Below are 19,390 nucleotides of genomic sequence, written 5' to 3' on the forward strand. Positions count from 1 at the left end.
TATATTGACATTTTATAAATGAGGGCCAATAAACGATATCTTTCTTTTAAATACTCAAACTTGCTAAGACTGCTCTTTGTTGCTATACAGGGCACCAGTGTACTAATGAGTTTAGAGTAACGTTCTACAGTCTCAGTGACCCTTATGTTAATCAGAATAAATCAAGATCAGGTATAGCAATTAGCGCATTCTTTTGGGTATATGCTCACACTTCCATTACTCCCTCTGAGTAATTATATTGGCTTATCTATGTAAACAGGAAAGCGGGTGGCACTGTGGTCTAAACCACAGAGCCTAGGGCTTGCCGATCAGAAGGTCAGCGGTTCGAATCCCCGCAACAGGGTGAGCTTCCGTTGCTCGGTCCCTGCTCCTGCCAACCTAGCAGTTCGAAAGCACATCAAAATGCAAGTAGATAAATAGGTACCGCTCTGGCGGAAAGGTAAACTGTGTTTCCGTGCGCTGCTCTGGTTCACCAGAAGCGGCTTAGTCATGCTGGCCACATGACCTGGAAGCTGTACGCCAGCTCCCTTGGCCAATAAAGCGAGATGAGTGCCGCAACCCCAGAGTCGGTCACGACTGGACCTAATGGTCAGGGGTCCCTTTACCTTTTAAGTAACCAAATTACTAGTAGCAGCATCTTGTTCCTGCTTCATCCATCCTGCCTGCAACTGATTGCTTTCTGGAACTCTGCGTATGCTCTGCTAAGGTCTGGCTAAGGTCCTGCAACAGCTCAAAGCTGCAAAACACCAATATCTTCACCCCCATCGTTCAGCCCAGACACTGAGATCCGTTTGCTAGTTGGCACTAAATCACGGTTTCCAATTGATTTTATATATGCAGTTCATAGAATCATAGAATCATAGAGTTGGAATAGACCACAAGGGCCATCGAGTCCAACCCCCTGCCAAGCAGGAAACACCATCAGAGCACTCCTGACATATGGTTGTCAAGCCTCTGCTTAAAGACCTCCAAAGGAGGAGACTCCACCACACTCCTTGGCAGCAAATTCCACTGTCGAACAGCTCTTACTGTCAGGAAGTTCTTCCTAATGTTTAGGTGGAATCTTCTTTCTTGTAGTTTGGATCCATTGCTCCGTGTCCGCTTCTCTGGAGCAGCAGAAAACAACCTTTCTCCCTCCTCTATGTGACATCCTTTTATATATTTGAACATGGCTATCATATCACCCCTTAACCTCCTCTTCTCCCGGCTAAACATGCCCAGCTCCCTTAGCCGTTCCTCATAAGGCATCGTTTCCAGGCCTTTGACCATTTTGGTTGCCCTCCTCTGGACACGTTCCAGTTTGTCAGTGTCCTTCTTGAACTGTGGTGCCCAGAACTGGACACAGTACTCCAGGTGAGGTCTGACCAGAGCAGAATACAGTGTTTGAATATGTTTTTATTCTATGGTGTGTGATTGCTTCACAGTGCTGCATAGGAAGCTATTGTATTCATAAATGAAATTTATAACCAGTACAATAATTATGAAATCTCAGTCTTAAATGTGCATTGGAGCCACATATTATTTCTGCGCTCGCTCTCTCTCTCTCTCTCTCTCTCTCTCTCTCTTTTCCAGGTCAGCTCTCTGTTCTTAAGGAAGGATTGCTCTTAACAGCTAAGAATGTTTGCAAGTCTTTCTCCGATCTTATCAGCCAAGTAACTTTGCCAACTAGGAAATATGGTTATGCTGATATTGGTTCTCCTGCCTCCATCACTGCTGGATTGCCTAAGGTAAAAAAGACAGCTACAGAATACTAATTCTCCAAAAGTGTCCAGAAATTCATTTAGAGTTAGCTGGCATGGTTATATTCTGGAACAGAAGATTTTCATGCAATGCTACAGTCAAAACTTCTGTACAGTAGTTTTTTTCCTCTGGTTTTGTATTCTAATTTTAATATTAATATTGAAATGGCATATTAAACCATCATAGATTGATGTTAACATTTTTTCAATGTTCCTGTCTCCTGTCAAATGACTTTTCAAGAAACAATATCTTTAGGTTAAGTCCAATCAACTGAGCACTTTTACATCATCCCAACGATTTCAGTGACAGAATAAAAGCACATCCTTCAATCTTTTCCTAAATGTGGTTAACAGTGGCCAGATCTTTATGTGATAGATAGATAGATAGATAGATAGATAGATAGATATAGATAGATATAGATAAATATGGTAATATAGTAAGGATGATTTTTGCAAACAAGGAGTGATTGGTCTGAGTGTTGATTATTGATATTGTTACTTTTTTATGTTCTAAGATTCTCAAAATGTGCTCAATACTAGCATGTACAAACACCATCAATGTATATACTCATACTGTAACCCATTTTAAGGGAGAACCCCTAAGCTTCCAGGAAGGGTGTCTGGAAGCTCATTAGATACTGCAGACCTCCTTTTCCCTAGTCAGTAGGTCCCCCAGTGTGGTGGTGATAAGTTCTGCCACCATTACTGAACTGCCCTCAGTTTTCCAGAGATAAGAAGGACAAAAAAGGATGGTGTAGATCAGGGTGGACTGGGAGAGGCTATAGATCTGTCATATCTAAAGCTCCATCACCTGCTTCTTGGGAGAAAAACAATGACAAACCTAGACAGCATCTTAAAAAGCAGAGACATCACCTTGCCAACAAAGGTCCGTATAGTAAAAGCTATGGTTTTCTCAGTAGTGATGTATGGAAGTGAGAGCTGGACCATAAAGAAGGCTGATCGCCGAAGAATTGATGCTCTTGAATTATGGTGCTGGAGGAGACTCTTGAGAGCCCCATGGACTGCAAGAAGATCAAACCTCTCCATTCTGAAGGAAATCAGCCCTGAGTGCTCACTGGAAGGACAGATCCTGAAGCTGAGGCTCCAATACTTTGGCCACCTCATGAGAAGCGGAGACTCCCTGGAAAAGACCCTGATGTTGGGAAAGATGGAGGGCAGAAGGAGAAGGGGACGACAGAGGACAAGATGGTTGGACAGTGTTCTCGAAGCTACCAACATGAGTCTGACCAAACTGCGGGAGGCAGTGGAAGACAGGAGTGCCTGGAGTGCTCTGGTCCAAGGGGTCATGAAGAGTCGGACACGACTAAACGACTAAACAACAAAATCATTCCCAAGACAAGTCCTTAAACTGGGAGGGGGGACCAGAGTTGGTGCATCCTGTTTCGCCGCCTGAGGCAAAAGTGTCATCACGATCCTGCCACCACCCCTGAGGCCTCCACCTCCCTCAACTCAGGCTTCAAAGAATAAATGAATATTTTCATAGAATCCTAGAGTTGGAAGGGACCCAAAGAGTCCCAAGGCCCTGCAAAGCAGGAATAAGAGCTAAAGAATCCATGACCTCTTGTTTAAGAACCTCCAAGGAAGGAGAGCCCTTCACCTTCCTTCCCCTGTCAAACAGCTCTTACTGCCAGAAAGTTCTTCCTGGTGTTTATTCGGAATCTTCTTCCTTGTATTTTGGGTCCTTCCCTCGAGAGCAGCTTTGGGTTCGAAACATCAAAGAGTCCTTTGACTCCTTAAATATTACCTTGCACTTTATTTATTTATTAACATTCTTATATTACATTGGTAAACATTGTCATATTACATTACAGGACTTACTATAATATAATTTCCAACATGTATACAAAAAATTATATACAATTTTTATATACTGTACCTTAGAAAGAAAATGAAACAACAAAAAGAAAGAACAAAGAAAAAAACAAACATATTTTTCCAGAAATCATATACATACCAACACTCTAGACTTCCTGTCTTTCCCGTTGTATATTCCTTTTTTTACAAAAGAATGTACTCTTATTATTGTATATTTCATTACACTTTATCTAATACATTCCTATATCAATATGTGCTCTTAGTCTTATTTCTAAACGCAGTCTCACTCCAGCGTCAATCAAATGCTAGCATAGATAGCAAACCTTTACTGTATTTTTGAACATATGTTTTATATCTGTCCCCCTTTTCCATAAATTTTTGTTTTGAATTGCCTCTCAGGGTATTTGTTAACTGCGCCATTTCAGCAAATTCTCATAGCTTGTAATGCCAGTCCGTTATTGTCGGGGCTTCTTGTTCCTTCCACCCCTTTGCCACCAAAGTCTGAACCGCGGCCCTTGCATATAAAAATACCTCCCTAAAGGCCTTCGGGATGTCCCTGCCAACAATGCTTAACAGAGGAGGACTTCCGGTCGGCGCCAGCGCTAATGGCGGTCCTTTTTCCGAGCTCCGGAAAGGGAAATAACAGAAATGCCGACTTCTTAAAGATTACCAAATGGCTTGTGGCAAAATATTTGTGGTCTCTAGGCCTTTCAAGATTACCGTATTTTTCGCTCTATAGGACGCACTTTTTCCCCTCCAAAAATTAAGGAGAAATGTGTGTGCGTCCTATAGAGCTGAGCGGCTAAGCCCAAAGCCAGAACAGGGAGACGGATCGCTGCGGAGCGCTCCGTCTCACTGTTCTAGCTTGGGGTTAGCTGCGCAAAGCCTCCGCCGGGCAGCATGGTGCCTTCACCCCGCTGCTCGGTGGAGGCTACGACGGCTGTACGAAGGTGTGGGGGGGGGGAGCTGCAACGCTAGTCCCACAAGCTCGGGGGCAGCAGGAAGGCGCGCGCCGCCTTTGCGCTGCTCCCCGACCTCATCTTTGGGGGTGGCGGAGGGGGAAAGCAGCGCTTCCCCCCGCCAGCCCCAAAGAGCAGGTCAAAAGGAACCCAAAGCCTCCGGAGCCCAGCGGGAACTCCCACTGGGCTCCGGAGGCTTCGGGTGAATGCACCTTGTTTTAGAGGGGGAGAACAAGAAAAAAAAATTTTCCCCCTGTTCTCCCCCTCCTATGGTCTGGTGCGTCCTATGGTCTAGTGCGTCCTATAGAGCAAAAAATATGGTACAGTGGTGCCTCGCAGGACGAAAAGAATCCGTTCTGTGATTCTCTTCGTCTAGCGGTTTTTTTCGTCTTGCGAAGCAAGCCCATTGAAGGATTAGCGGATTAGCGCTATTAGCACTATTAGCGGCTTTTAGAGGCTTTTAGCGGCTTATCTGCTGATCGGATCAGCTGATAAGCAGCTTAGCGCTATTAGCGGCTTTTAGCTGCTTTTAGCGGCTTATCTGCTGATCGGATCAGCTGATAAGCGGCTTAGCAGCTTAGAAAAAGGGGGGGAAGGGAAAAAAACCCTGCAGGAACTCGCAAGACATTGTTGTCTTGCGAAGCAAGCCCATAGGAGATTCATTTTGCGAAGCACCTCCAAAACGGAAAACTCTTTCGTCTAGCGAGTTTTCCTTCTTGCGAGGCATTCGTCTTGTGGGGCACCACTGTACATTACTATGGGTGTGGCTCTCCCTCGGGTTTTGCTTGAATCAATACATTCAGTGTGAAACCACAAAGTGTGACACAAGGAACACAGTAGTTTGGTTTTTTTAAATTATGCACATACATGCACGCATCCAGGAAGGGTTACAGTTTACTGTTGCAGACTGACTTTGGCTGTAAGGTGTGCATGATTTGTCTGACTGGGGCTCGTCTCCCTTAACGAAACCTCTGTCTCGCGCATGCTGAGATACAAGTGATTTTTATTTTTACTTCTGGGCAGTTTACGCATTTGTCAGCATGCATGTGGGAGAAGCACCCAATGGGTACTTGGGTAGGAGCCAGCACCTGAAAATGAAAAGCATTGTATTCTCTTCTTTTCTGTACTGGGAAGCTAGCTACTTACAAACTTATGAAAGAAACAGAATTCCCGGGCTTCATAATTACCGTATTTTTCTCTCTATAGGACGCACCGGACCATCGGAGGGGGAGAAAAGGGGAAAAAATTCTCCCCCTCTCTGCTCAGCGCCCCTTCAGCGAGGCGGCAGGAGAAATGGAGCCTCTTTCATTTCTCCTCCTGCTTTGCTGAAGGGGCGCTGCGCAGAGAGGGAAAACTGTGCAGCACCTCTCCAGCGAAGCGAAGCCTGGAGAGCAAGAGGGATTGGTGTGCACCGACCCCTCTCACTCTCCAGGCTTCAGACGGCTATCTGCAAGTCCCGTTGCACTCCGAAGGCTTGCGGATAGCCGCCTGAAGCCCCCGGAGCGCAGCGGGAGTTCCCACTGCACTCCGGGGGCTTCACGTGGCTTCAGCGAAAGCAACGTGAAGCCTCCGGAGCGCGGGGGAAGCTCTCCCTCTGCGCTTCAGAGGCTTCGCGTTGCTATCGCTGAAGCCAAGGAGCCTGCATTCGCTCCATAGGATGCACACACATTTCCCCTTAATTTTTGAAGGGGGAAAAGTGCGTCCTATAGAGCGAAAAATATGGTAAATCAAAATAAAAACAAGCACCAACATCCAGTTTAACAAAGAAAACATCGTTCGGGAAAAGTTAGCTTCAACCAAGTACCATTGAAAGGAATGAAATGGGAGTTAGTTGCAAAGAACTCCTAATCATTTTAATGGGATGTAAATTTACAACGAGTTTTTGCTAGATTGTAGTTATAGTGTGCAGGCAGTCTTTTTCCACGAGAAACCACTTCAAATGCAATTAAAGGCAAAAACCGAAACAGTAACAGTATTTGTTTAAAGGGAGAAAAGAGGGACGGATGAAGAACTCAGCTGTACAACTCTAGAAGAGTTTCGCCTTGATTGTTAAAAGTCCAGTAATTCTTCCGTGCGAAGCAGACCTGCTCTTGTGCACATGGATTCTTATTAAGTTTTCTTTCAGTTCTTTCTTTTTCCATAGAGGAGTCATCTGAATTTGTGAAAAGATGCCTAGATGTTGGGAGGGAAAGCAACATAAACATGTATTTCTGATGCACCTGGAAAATGGTACTTTTCCTGACATTAACATGTCGTTTCATGTTTAATTTCATCCCATGGTTTAGAAATATACCTTATTTGATATGATAGCTAATTTATAAGAAGACCGTGGGAATCGCCGAATGAGTTCTGCCAGAGGAAACTGTGCACAAGGACTTCTACTTGTGCTGTGATGCTTCCCCCAGTCCCCCCAAAATTGGCTTGGGGGTAGGGAAGGTTGGGCGAAACCTTGGAACAGAGTGCAGGGGGTGGACTGGGGGACATTGTGTCTGGCAAGTCAAAATGCTTGCACTTATGCGACAATCAGAGGAGTGTGATGCTTAATCCCTCCCAACGGACATACTTCAAAACATCCTGATTGTTATGTGCTGAGTTGAATAGGATCCAAAATGCAGCAGTCTTATTGGTCCTAGAACAATAGGATTCAGAATGCAGCAGTCTGATTGGTCCTAGAACAACGCAGCAGTATGATTGGTCCGCAGGAGCCACCCAATCCAGCTCCAGGTAGAAGTGAATCCGCAACCTAATTGGCCTACAGGAGAATTCCGGAATTAGCCAATCACGTGGGGCCCATTGTGTAAATAATGTATATAAGGCAGACATTCTGGGGGAACTTCCATTCCTCCTCACCACTATGAGCTGAATAAAGAGCATGAAATCCACTCTCGACTCTGAGCATATTTCACTGATCATGAGATCAAATGTTGCATGTGGTAAAATAAACCAGAGTGAATGAAACTGCTGCTCTTCACGTGCAAACTTACACAGTGTGCAAGGGCTTCCCATTTAGTGACCGAGATATATAAACGAGTGATTAACATTAATCGTCGGCAATTTAACAGGGATAAGTGGGGAGGTACAGCACTTAATTTAAATTAAGTATTTCATGCCTGTGGCTACAAGTTAGGTTAATTAACAAGTGTTAACAGGTATTTAATCTATGTTAAAGTGATTTGCATGGTAAATGAACACGGATTGGAATATCCCTCACCTGTACACTTCCTTGGGCATTGGATGAACTTGACACACACAACATTCAGATGGCCACTAAAGCTACAGTGAATTAATCAATCAGTTGAGTAAGGAAAGAATCAGGACAAAATATCAAATCTAACTAAGCATGAGATTGGGGGGGGGGCTCAATAATTTTGGGGTCTTCCTAACACTTTCGTTGCATCATGGTTTCTTACTTTTTGAAATATGGCAACCTTAACCTATCCAAATCAACATTTTGCACAGCTCTAGCCATTGTGAAGCTCAGATGAAATAAAGATGCTCCTGCTATAATGGTTACCATATTTAAGAATCAGCAGTTTGCTTCATTTTTATAAGATGCTAGATAATAAGTTTCTCTGTGTTGTGTGGTCCATTGATTTTTCTTTTTCATCAGTTAATCATGGAAGTGGATGTTTCTGTTAAATTAACGTGGACTGACTACGTAGTGAAACAAAAGTCCAGCTGAAATTTAGATGCCCTGATTTATTTCCTTCTCATTTAGGAGCTAGCAGAACCGTGGCCCTTGTTAAGTTTGCAGCTTTTTAAAAATAAAATAATGATTATATTTTAGTTCACCGAGTCTATGATTTAACACTCCGGTTGAATAGCATCATTATTTTACAGTTCCCATTTGCTCAAACACCTGCCATTATTCACATTTTACTGACAGAGATCTGAGACTGAGGAACAGTGTTGTTTTGATTCTGGCTCTCTCCTAACCATAATTAATACGTTGGGAGTCAGTTTTGTGTATACCGTATTTTTCGCTCTATTGGACGCAGTTTTTCCTCTCCAAAAATTGAGGGGAAATGTGTGTGCGTCCTATAGAGCGAATGCAGGCTTGTGCCATAGCCGCGCGCAACCCCTCTGGCAAGGAGAGGCTGCACGGGGCTAAAGGGGAAGCCAAAACAGCGAGCAGGATCCATCCCGCTCGCTGCTTTGCCTTCTTCCATAGCTGCGCACAACCCCTCTGGCAGGGAGAGGTTGTGTGCAGCCTGTACGCTGCTCTTTGGGGCTGGTCGGGGGAAATGTTTTTTTCCTTGATTTCCCCCCCTAAAAACTGGGTGCGCCCTATGGTCTGGTGCGCCCTATGGTGCGAAAAATACGGTATGTGTTTTTGTACTTCCTGGAGCTAACTCAACCCTTCTTATTGCAGTTAAATTTATTGTTGGTGCCAGTGTGAACGATGGTTTGTGCCAGCTAGGGTTTCAGAATCTGAACCTGCAAACTGATATCTAATCAATCTAATCACACATCCTATATGAACTGAAATCTAGCAGATATTTTTTGGGGGGGAGAAACACTTATCAGTCCAGTAAAATATGAGCAACATATCTTTGTCTATACATTCTCTATTCAAGCAACTGAAAGGGCAGCAAAGGCAGTTCCCATTTCTTTTGAAGGAACTTGCTCAGAAGAGAGTTTCAGCCATGTTAATGCGCACCTCGTGAATCTTATGAGCAGCCAAGTGATTTATCCATCCCCACTGAGATCCCTTTGATGCCTGCTTTGGTTGCATAGTTTTCAGCATGTATTACCATGACAGAAGTAATCCCTGGATTTCTAGAATTGTGCCACCATACAAAGGGCGCAATTCGATTACAGTGACAACTGTGCTCCATCAACAGTAATAGATTTAACGACAAATTTAAGCCATGTTTCTGGTTCACATGGATTTCACTTTGGCCGGGACCTCTTCTGACATTGCCACTAGTTGCATGGGACCGAGGCCTTGAGTCCCCTACAAAACACTCGTGGGCACCATGGCACCCTAAGACACCCCTGATGGCACCTACCTAGCCTCCTTGCCCCTCCCAATTTTATTATTTTAAATTGAGGGTTTTGGGGGGTGTTGCTAGATTGGGGAGAGGTTACCTGTTTGTTAGTTTTGGGGGGCTTTTTTATGCCTGGGTTTTATTTGTTTTAAAGTGTTTGTAGGTGCTTTACCTGGGTATTTTGTGGGGTGGCGGTAGTTCTATGCACCCCCAGTGTTTCTTCTGTCTTAATGCTACAATGGTGATACCTTGGTTCCCGAATGGCTTGGCTCTGGAACAAATTGGTTCCTGAACACCGCAAACCCTACTGATGAACACCCAGCCCAAACCCCCTGATGATCTCACCCAGCGGCTGCATGTAGATGTTGAAAGCATGGGGGAGAGGACAGAACCCTGAGGCACCCCACAGGTGAGAGCCCAGGGGTCTGAACACTCATCCTTCCCCCCACTTTCTAAACACGGCCCAGGAGGAAGGAGCGGAACCACTGTATAACAGTGCCCCCAGCTCCCAGCCCCTCGATGGTCCAGAAGCATGTTATGGTCGATGGTGTCAAAAGCCATTGAGAGATCCAGCAGAACTAGGAAACAGCTCTCACCTTTGTCCCTAGCCCGCCGGAGATCATCGACCAGTGCGACCAAGGCAGTTTCAGTCCCATGATGAGGCCTGAATCCCGACTGGAAGGGATCCAAATGGTCCGCTTCTTCCAGGCGTGCCTGGAGTTGTTCAGCTACCACTCGCTCAGTCACCTTGCCCAGGAATGGAAGATTTGAGACTGGGCAATAGTTGGCCATATTGGCAGCATCTAAAGATGTTTTTTTAAGAAGCGGTTTGATAACCGCCTCTTTCAGTGGGTCTGGGAAGGCTCCCTCACAGAGAGAAGCATTCACCACCCCGCAAAGCTTTTATAAGCCAGGATAGGCAAGGATCAAGAAGACAGGTGGTTGGTTTCATTCGTCCAAGCAGCCTGTCCACATCCTCGGAGGTAACAGATTGCAATTGATCCCACTCAACTTGACTAGACACGACTCTAGCACTCTCCCACCCCAGCCCTGCTCCCACGGTGGAGTCTACCTCTTCCCGAATCTGAGTGACTTTATCTGCAAAAAACTTAGCAAAATAATTGCAGGAGATCATGGGGCCCGTACTGGGCCCCGATGTAGCAGGTGGTTCCGCTAAATTGTGAACCACCTGGAAAAGTCTCCTGCTGCTGTTTTCTGCAGATGCAATACAGGCGGTGAAGAAAGTCTTCTTTGTCGTTGCTACCGCCACTTGGTAGGCTCAACATTGAGCTCTAACCTGTGTCCGGTCAGCTTCAGAATGAGTTATGCACCACTGGCGCTCTAGCCGTCTCAGTGATTGTTTCATTGCCCTAAGATCCATGGAAAACCATGGATTTCCAAATGTGCCCCCAGGTACAGAAAGATTGAGGACCCTGATTTGGCCCATGAAATGCCTCCTTCACACACCTGTCTGACTAGGGTTGATAAAAGTTCTGGACATTGCTGCTGCCTTCCTGCCCCCTGGGTGCACAGTACTAACCTTGCTTACTCAGTATGATCCAAGATGGAAGAGCTGCAGTTTGCCTCTGGACTTCAGCCAACTGCCTTTTCCCTAAGCCGTGGGTTCTGGAGAGTACGCAGTCCATGTAGATATCCCAGAAGAGCTGGGCCAGGTGCCAAAACAAAGCCCCGTGCTTCAAGTCCTCAGATGACTTCAGGAAGATCATAAAGTCCCAAAAGCCGCTGACAGAGTCAGAAACACGCGGCTGCCTCATCTCTAGCAAGACGGCTGAGGAGGATTCCCAGCATTTGGGATCAGCTCGGCCAAGAGCCATGGGGTCCATCTGGCTATAGCAGAAGAAAGGCGTCACATGAAGCAAACCCACAATGAAAAGGAAGCGGGTGAATCTCATGTTGCGGAAAAGCTTTCTTTCTTTCTTTTTCCAATTTTTTAAATTGATTTTCCACATTCATAATGAAAAGAAAAAAAGGGGGGAAGAGACACATTACAATACAATAAACAATAAACTAAACACAAAGAAAATTTGTTTCTTCCAATATCTAATTCTTGTTACACTGATAACTGACTTCCTCGAATCCTCGAATTCCTCGTATCTAACTGAATTTCACTGTATCACCTGTGTAGCAGTTCTCCAAAATCATATTTCTAGTAAAATTAACTCCTTTCATTTACTATCCTCTTCTCTTTTATTAATATTCTAATCCTTAATCTTTACTACCACATATTCTTATTCTACCCCTAAGCCTGTTTATTGCTTCCAAGAATTTTCTATTTATCTTATATTACAATATTTAGCTAAATATTCTTTAAATTTATTCCAATCCTCTCTCCTCTTCTTTCTGGTCCTGGATTCTTCCAGTCACGTCGACCAGCTCCAAAAAGTCCAACATCTTCATCTGCGATTTCCAATTTTTGGATAATAAAAGTCTTGCCGCTGTAGTGGCATACAAAAACAGTATAACATTTTTGGGGGGCAATTCCAATCCTATTCCAAGTAGAAAGGCTTCTGGTTTCTTAATAAATGTATTTTTCAACATTTTTTTCAACTCATTATAAATCTTTTCCCAGAAGTCTTTCACCTTAAGACACCTCCACCGCCTATGATAAAAAGTACCTTCTTTTTCTTCACATTTCCAACATTGATTGTCATTTGTATGATAAATCTTTGCTAATTTCACCGGGGTTAAGTACCATCTATACATCATTTTCATAATATTTTCCTTTAATACAGTACATGCAGTAAACTTGACCCCTTTCTTCCACAACCTTTCACAATCTTTCATCATTATATTGTGCCCAACATCTCTTGCCAAATCAAGGAAAAGCTTTCTTATGGCGCCAGAATCCATTGACTTTCTGGAACCTGTCAAGAGCAAAAATAGCATAACAATCCCCAACCCGTCTTAAGAAAGTGCTATAGCTCCGTGCTAGAACATATGCTCTAGGATCAATGCCTGGCTCCTCTAGCTGGGTCTGGGAAAGACTTATGTGAAGTCCTAGAATCCAAAGGCACTCAGTGCAGAGGAACCAATGATCTGATCCTGTCAGGCACTTCCTCTGTTATTGTGGTCAGGACCACAATACCTCAAGGACCACCTCTTTCCATATGAACCTACCCGGACGCTGAGATCATCTTCTGAGGGCCTCCTTCGTATGCTGCCTCCTTGAGAGGTCTGGAGGGTGGCAACACGAGAATGGGCCTTCTCTGCAGTGGCTCCCCATCTGTGGAATGCCCTCCTGGCGCCTTCATTACACATCTTTAGGCGCCAGGCAAAAAAGTTCCTTTTCAAGCAGGCCTTTAGTTGATCTGTTTGACATCCTATACCCTTTTAAAATGTGGCTCTTTTCTGGGGCGGGGGGTGGTGTTATTGGGTTGTTGTTTTTATTCTGATTATATAAATTGTAATCTTTTCTGTGAATCACCCTAAGACCTACAGGTATAGGGCAGTATATAAACTAATAATAATAATAATAATAATAATAATAATAATAATAATAATTGGGCTGAGGATGCAAATATGCTGCTCATTTAAAAGGTAAAGGGACCCCTGACCATTAGGTCCAGTCGTGGCCGACTCTGGGGTTGCGGCACTCATCTCGCTTTATTGGCCGAGGGAGCCGGCGTACAGCTTCCGGGTCATGTGGCCAGCATGACTAAGCCGCTTCTGGCGAACCAGAACCAGCGCATGGAAACACCGTTTACCTTCCCGCCGGAGCGGTACCTATTTATCTACTTGCACTGACGTGCTTTCGAACTGCAAGGTTGGCAGGAGCAGGGGCCGAGCAACAGGAGCTCACCCCATCACGGGGATTTGAACCGCCGACCTTCTGATCGGCAAGCCCTAGGCTCTGTGGTTTAACCCACAACACCACCCACGTCCCTAAGTCTTTAGCAACTAGGTGCTAAATAGATGTGTTCAGGTGGTACATTTCCTGACTGAGGAATGAGGGACCAAAATCCTAACAGGAACAGGGTGAAGCGAAGCACAGTTGCAAGACTGGTCCTGCCACAGCACAGACAAAATCATGGATAAAAATGCAGCTGGGTGAAGAAATATTATCAGTGCTATTGGCAACAGGAAAAACTTTGCTCACAATTTTATGCCATAAGACGGGAAGGGGAAACCTGTGTCCCTCCAAATGTTTTTGGACTCCAACCTCCAGCAGCCCTAAGCAGCATGGCTCTCTAGTCAGGAATCATGGGCAGGGGCGTAGGAGGGGGGTGGGGGGTGCGTCCCAGGTGCGACCATGGAGCGGTGTGTGTGTGACAAATTATCAAGGGACAATTACTGCCCTACTAGGGCAGTTCATAAATTTTATTTTTTATTTTTAATGCCTGCTCCAAAGGTCTTATCTTACTACACTAGCGATTATATAGCTATACAGTGGTACCTCGGGTTAAGTACTTTATTCGTTCTGGAGGTCCGTTCTTAATCTGAAAGTGTTCTTAACCTGAAGCACCACTTTAGCTAATGGGGCCTCCCGCTGCCACCGCACAGCCAGAGAACGATTTCTGTTCTCATCCTGAAGCAAAGTTCTTAACCTGAAGCACTATTTCTTGGTTAGCGTAGTATGTAACCTGAAGCATATGTAACCTGAAGCGTATGTAACCTGAGGCACCACTGTATATGAAATTTCATGCATATCAGTTAATATCTTGACCCTCTTCCAGGGTCACAGGCCATTTTCCTGTGTCGTGAAGGCTGAAATTTCAATTCAGTGGAGCAGGGTCAAGATATTAACTGATATGTTTTTTGTTTTGGTAAACCACTTTGCAGGTTTTTAAAAATAATTTTTATTAAATAAATAAACAATAAATATAAATAAAATAAGACAAGCCAAAACACAACCCGTCCTGTAGATTTAAGTTTCTGTCCACAGTCACCTACTTGTTATCAGAGGCCCAGAATCCCCTGTCCTAAGCACACAGGTGTAATAATCAGCCAGGATCAAATAATCAGCCGAGATTAAACAGTCAAGATAAAGAACTGAATAAGGCAATGGCCAGGATTCAAAAAGCTTCCTCAGGCATGCTCATGAGGTTTTGGCCTTCTCTCTGCTTTGCTGAACAGCAGACCCCTGTGCCACACTATCAATTGCTTTTGCAGCTTTCCCCAGCTCCAAAAACCCTTTTGCCATGTGGAGAAAGACAAATCCCAAAGCATCTCGTGGCGCATGGAAGTAGCAGGCGGGCTATTTGGATCCCAGCCAAAAAGGTTCAAGGCTGCTGGTAAAATGTTAATAGAGAATTGGGACGTTTAAATGGTGTTGGCAAGACTGCAGACAGTGTTAGGGAATTAATCAGGAGTAAATGAGCAGCATGGGACTCGGGTGGCGCTGTGGGTTAAGAGGACTTGCTGATCAGAAGGTCGGTGTTTCAAATCCCGCGACGGGGTGAGCTCCCGTTGCTCGGTCCCTGCTCCTGCCCACCTAGCAGTTCATAAGCACGAAGTGCTTATGATGTTCAGCAACAGCTCCATTTTCTCCATCCCTGGTTTAGAGCTACCTTGTATTCCTGCAAGCAGCCACATCAGATGAGACACTGGGTCCTTCCGAACATCTGTCTCCTGCACAAACTCCCCTGTTCTTAGCTCCTCTATTCAGCACCATGTCTGTTCCTATATAGCAGTGTTGCTCTCTGTGGCTGGAATACTCTTTCTTCCTGTCTCAAGACACATTCCCCCCTTCAATTTCTGTGTTCTGCACAGCGTTTTGCTAACACAGTGCAGTCCTATCAGTATAGTAATTCACTATGGGATCTCTGAGCATAAGGCATAACACCGCATGATTTTATTTTAACACTTTTGATTTGTTTTCATTTTTGCAAATCTATGCCTTCTAAATCCTTCAGAATAAATTTAGTATTAGTTTTTTGCACCTTGATTATTAGAATAAAATCAAAATATATGTAATAACTGCTTTTGAAACTCAGGTATATAAACAGCAGCTATTTCTGTGCATTTCTCAAATATTTTTTACAAAACTTGTTTTTTCTCTCTCTTATAATAAGAAATATGGAATCTATAGTTGGCAAACGCTGTATCATGACATGTTTATAATGCAGAATAGATGCATTCATGAGTTTACAGCTCGCCGTATTTCTAAATTTTAACATGAGTCTGACCGGGGAGAAGGGTGTATTTGAATTCCTCTTCTGGAACAATAAGAAGCCTCAATTCATTTTTATAAAGACAACAATATTCCTGCTTCTAAATGCAAGAGAGACGCTTCAGCTTTGACCCATGCTGCTTGTATATACATACCAGTCTTTAAGGAACTTTACGCATAATCTCTATATGATGAACAAGTATTTTATGGCTTATGAGCTGTACTTTAGGTATAGGAAAACCCTTCATTGCCATCCCATTTCTTTTCCATTGCTTCCCCTGCCTTTGCTATCTCAGCTAATCAGGTTTACAAATATATTTGGTCCTTGCTAAATTGGAAGTTAAAGATGCAGAATTCCCTCTTTATCTCCTCCTAATATCAAACTCGGGGTGAGTGCCACCAGGATCATAGTGAAAACTGAGTAAACAACAAAGAGGTATCAACAGGACTGGGAGAAACGAAGGGTTTATAGAAGTGTAAAGAATCTTTAAAAAATAGCTAATGGGGCAACCTCCACCCCCTGCCCCCAAACAACCGAATGATGACTGAGCAGGCGTAGAATATAGGGTGAACTATAGAAAAGAAAAACAGATGGGGCATGCCCTACGTGGAGGGAAGAGCTGTCTGGAACCATGAAGAGGAACACTCCTTTGATGAAGCAGAAGACACTACAAAATGTTGTTGCTGGTCTTACTCGTAACATCTCTACCTTAAGAGAGGACGTTTAGCTTTTAAAGCTCAGGAGTGAAGTATGTTTTGCATTTCTTGCTGCCCGTTTCCTGCATTCCCCAGTCCTCTCTCTCTCTCGCAGTTCCTTCTTAGCAGTAGTTCTTATACCCTGTGAAGGCTGCTTGAGACACCAGTAGCCCAGACTCCATCACTGTCTAACGTAGCGGATTGTGCCGCAACACACTACCCCTCTGGAAACAAATAGTCCTCCAGTACTTTACTGATCAACAAATGTATTATGCCATAGGCTTTCATGAACTAGTTTTGATTTTCGCTTGAAGGTGGGTCAAATTTCCACTGGCCCTCCGCTCCTAAGCTCTCTTGCACACCTTGGAAGCAGCATGCAGACTCTACAGCTGCTAAAAAGAACATCAGATTCTGACTGTGTAAACGCCACCTGCACGCCTGACTTCTAGGAGCTCTCCTCGGTGCTGAAGCCAACACAAGCTCTTGTGTTTTTCTTTCAATCTCTGCTCTGGAGGGGGGGAAAAAGACTTACAAGAGATCCACTTACCTTCCTGAATATGGTGTGTGTGGGGGGGGTCTCTTCTGGAGACTGAAATTGCACCCAGGGGAAGCCTCTGTTCCAACTTTGTCTCTCCTGAGAATTGTAAGGCAGTATTAGACTTATGCCCCCCTTCCCCCCCCTTTATAAAGAAGTGGGAGTGGATAGCTTTTATTTGTCTTGCGTCAAAGCTCTGTGCAGAAACCCCCCTCCCCTTTCAGGTTCAGTCCCTGAAGCAGACTGTTTCCTGGCCCTCCTACGGTTGACGGTTTATTTTGCAAGCACTTAAAAGAAAACTTGTCATCGATTTCACTCAAGAGATAATGCAAAGTCTCGGCTGAAACTGTGCAACCACCTGGTATTTCTCCACTCTCAGAAGCTGTTGCTAGTGGACAGCAGTAGAGTGGGGCAGTAAACCACCAAATTCAGAATTCTTTGGTCAATTTTAATGGGGACTTTAATTTTTAACAAAAATTACTATTCACTCAGAAAACTAAACCAAAATTAAGTATCCCTCTCTCCTGTTGGTTTCAAGGAGGGAGATTTAAACAGGCACATAACTCTTCCCTTTTAACCAATTGAACTAAAAAATGCTTAATTTTCACTGGATCGTTCTTTCTTTCTTTCTTTCTTTCTTTCTTTCTTTCTTTCTTTGCACTATCTCAGCAAGAACAGCATTTTGTGCTCTCCTGCAACAACCACATGTGGATGTCTGCTGTGCTGTCACTGACAACACAGAAAGGGACCTGTTGTCATTTTCTTTTAACGTCATCTCAAGGAAAAGCAGGACTGACATAATGCAGAAGGTTTCCTGCATTTAACCCCCCCCCCTACCCAAATCCTGCAAAACATGGGCAACAAGATTTTAGATAGGTATAGTCCCATTGCCAAGGGCTTGGGGACCTTCTTTTTTATATAGTCACCCGAAAGAGGAAAAACCATTTCTGGAAAACCCAACATGGAAACAACACAAGGAAATTATAGAAGAAGAGTTGTAGCTTGGGGAGGAGAAATCTTCTGAGAGAGAGAGTACTGGCAATGAAGAAAGAGGACCGAAAGGTCCAGAAGAGTCAAAACAGTCTGTTCTCCCTATTCCCAGATTTTGATCATTACTGGTTTACAAGAGGAGTGGAAGGCAACAGAGGAGCTAGGGGCCAGTGTAAATGTTGTAATCATACTGTGCTTATATAATAATATATATAATACGTCCATAAAATTTGAGAGCCATCCCAATGTTTATAGACTTTGTATAATAGCTGCATTGACCTTGTGCACCCAAGCAGTGTATTTCTCTAGAGTACAGTGTTACCTCAGGTTACATACGCTTCAGGTTACGTACGCTTCAGGTTACAGACTCCGCTAACCCAGAAATAGTGCTTCAGGTTAAGAACTTTGCTTCAGGATGAGAACAGAAATCGTGCTCTGGCAGCAGGAGGCCCCATTAGTTAAAGTGGTGCTTCAGGTTAAGAACAGTTTCAGGTTAAGTACGGACCTCTGGAACAAATTAACCCGAGGTACCACTGTACAGTGGTTCAAAGAAACTGGGTGAGGCTCTCATATCTTACCAACAGTACAGTAAAGACATAGATTACATAGCAGCCATACCTGCAAATTTGTGGTACTGAAGCAGGTATGGGGAACCTGTGGCCCTCATTCATGAAACCAGGGTGCACAGCCCATCATGTCATTTCTGGATTTCTGTTTGCATGTAGCAACGCCACAACTTTCGAAGGACCCTAAAAATAACATTGTAATGAAGGTGCCAGCAATTAACTGGATGTGACCGGAAGGCCAGTTTCCTCATTTTGGTCAGAGGAATTCTACAAGGTACTTTACAACTAATTGTAATGACATCCGGGAGCGTTTAAGTGTATCATTTGCATTTTGCAAAAAGCACCACTTTGCAAATGAAGAAGTCAGCCCTTATGGCTGGGGCACTTGTTGAGAATTCCTGGCAAGGCAATAAAGGCAAGAGGTCCTTTGTTCCGTTCCTGCTTTCTCCATTAGCTTTCTTCGTAGGTAATAAAAAGAGCCAATTTCGCATTACAACTCCATGAAGGAGGTGAGTCACCCTGTTTCAATGGATTCTCAAGAAAATCCCTGGTTGGGGGCAGGTGGGAGAAAGTAAGTGGAACCAAGTTGAAATCCATCACAGGAAGTGAGGAAGATAAATTGGTTTTTTTACCCCCATACCAGCCACTCTTATCACTTGAAAGGGAGGGGGTAGCAACCCACATTTTGTAAAGGAAGCATAATTCCTCCCCTCTGCTTCATTTTGTGCATATTCCAACTTGGTAGGCTGGAATCCTATACATCAGGGCTGGAGAAATTATTCTGGCTGCTGGGCCAGATCTCCCCTACCTCTCCTGGGCCAAATTTGGCGGGTGTGTCAATCATAACGATGCCAGCTGATGGGGTGCTTTCAAGACCCCCTGCAGTGTCCTGATCAGCTGATTGTCAGTGTAGATCAAAGAGCTGAAGACTCTTTTCCAATGAGCAAG

At 44.2% G+C, this 19,390-nt stretch overlaps 2 protein-coding genes across 2 annotated transcripts in view; one reads left to right on the forward strand and one right to left on the reverse strand.

The window, feature by feature from the left end:
- Positions 1-6,623, forward strand: part of DYTN (dystrotelin) — a 40,802-nt gene extending 34,179 nt beyond the window's left edge. Inside the window, exons 15-16 of the mRNA XM_083473300.1 lie at positions 1,573-1,727; positions 6,521-6,623. Of these exons, the coding sequence (XP_083329426.1) occupies positions 1,573-1,727; positions 6,521-6,541 (176 nt within the window). The 3' untranslated portion in view covers positions 6,542-6,623. The remainder of the gene's footprint in view (positions 1-1,572; positions 1,728-6,520) is intronic.
- On the reverse strand, positions 6,561-17,072 carry FAM237A (family with sequence similarity 237 member A; the record flags this gene model as incomplete). The annotated part of the gene is made up of 3 exons (XM_083475642.1): positions 16,899-17,072; positions 11,066-11,458; positions 6,561-6,706 (listed from the first exon to the last, which is right to left on the reverse strand). The coding sequence occupies exons 2-3, from the start codon at positions 11,436-11,438 to the stop codon at positions 6,561-6,563; spliced, it is 519 nt and encodes a 172-aa protein (XP_083331768.1). The 5' UTR covers positions 11,439-11,458; positions 16,899-17,072.
- Positions 17,073-19,390: the final 2,318 nt, after the last annotated feature.

The sequence above is a fragment of the Podarcis liolepis genome (assembly GCF_965112155.1).
Source record: "Podarcis liolepis genome assembly, chromosome: 1".
Classification (NCBI taxonomy): domain Eukaryota; kingdom Metazoa; phylum Chordata; class Lepidosauria; order Squamata; family Lacertidae; genus Podarcis; species Podarcis liolepis.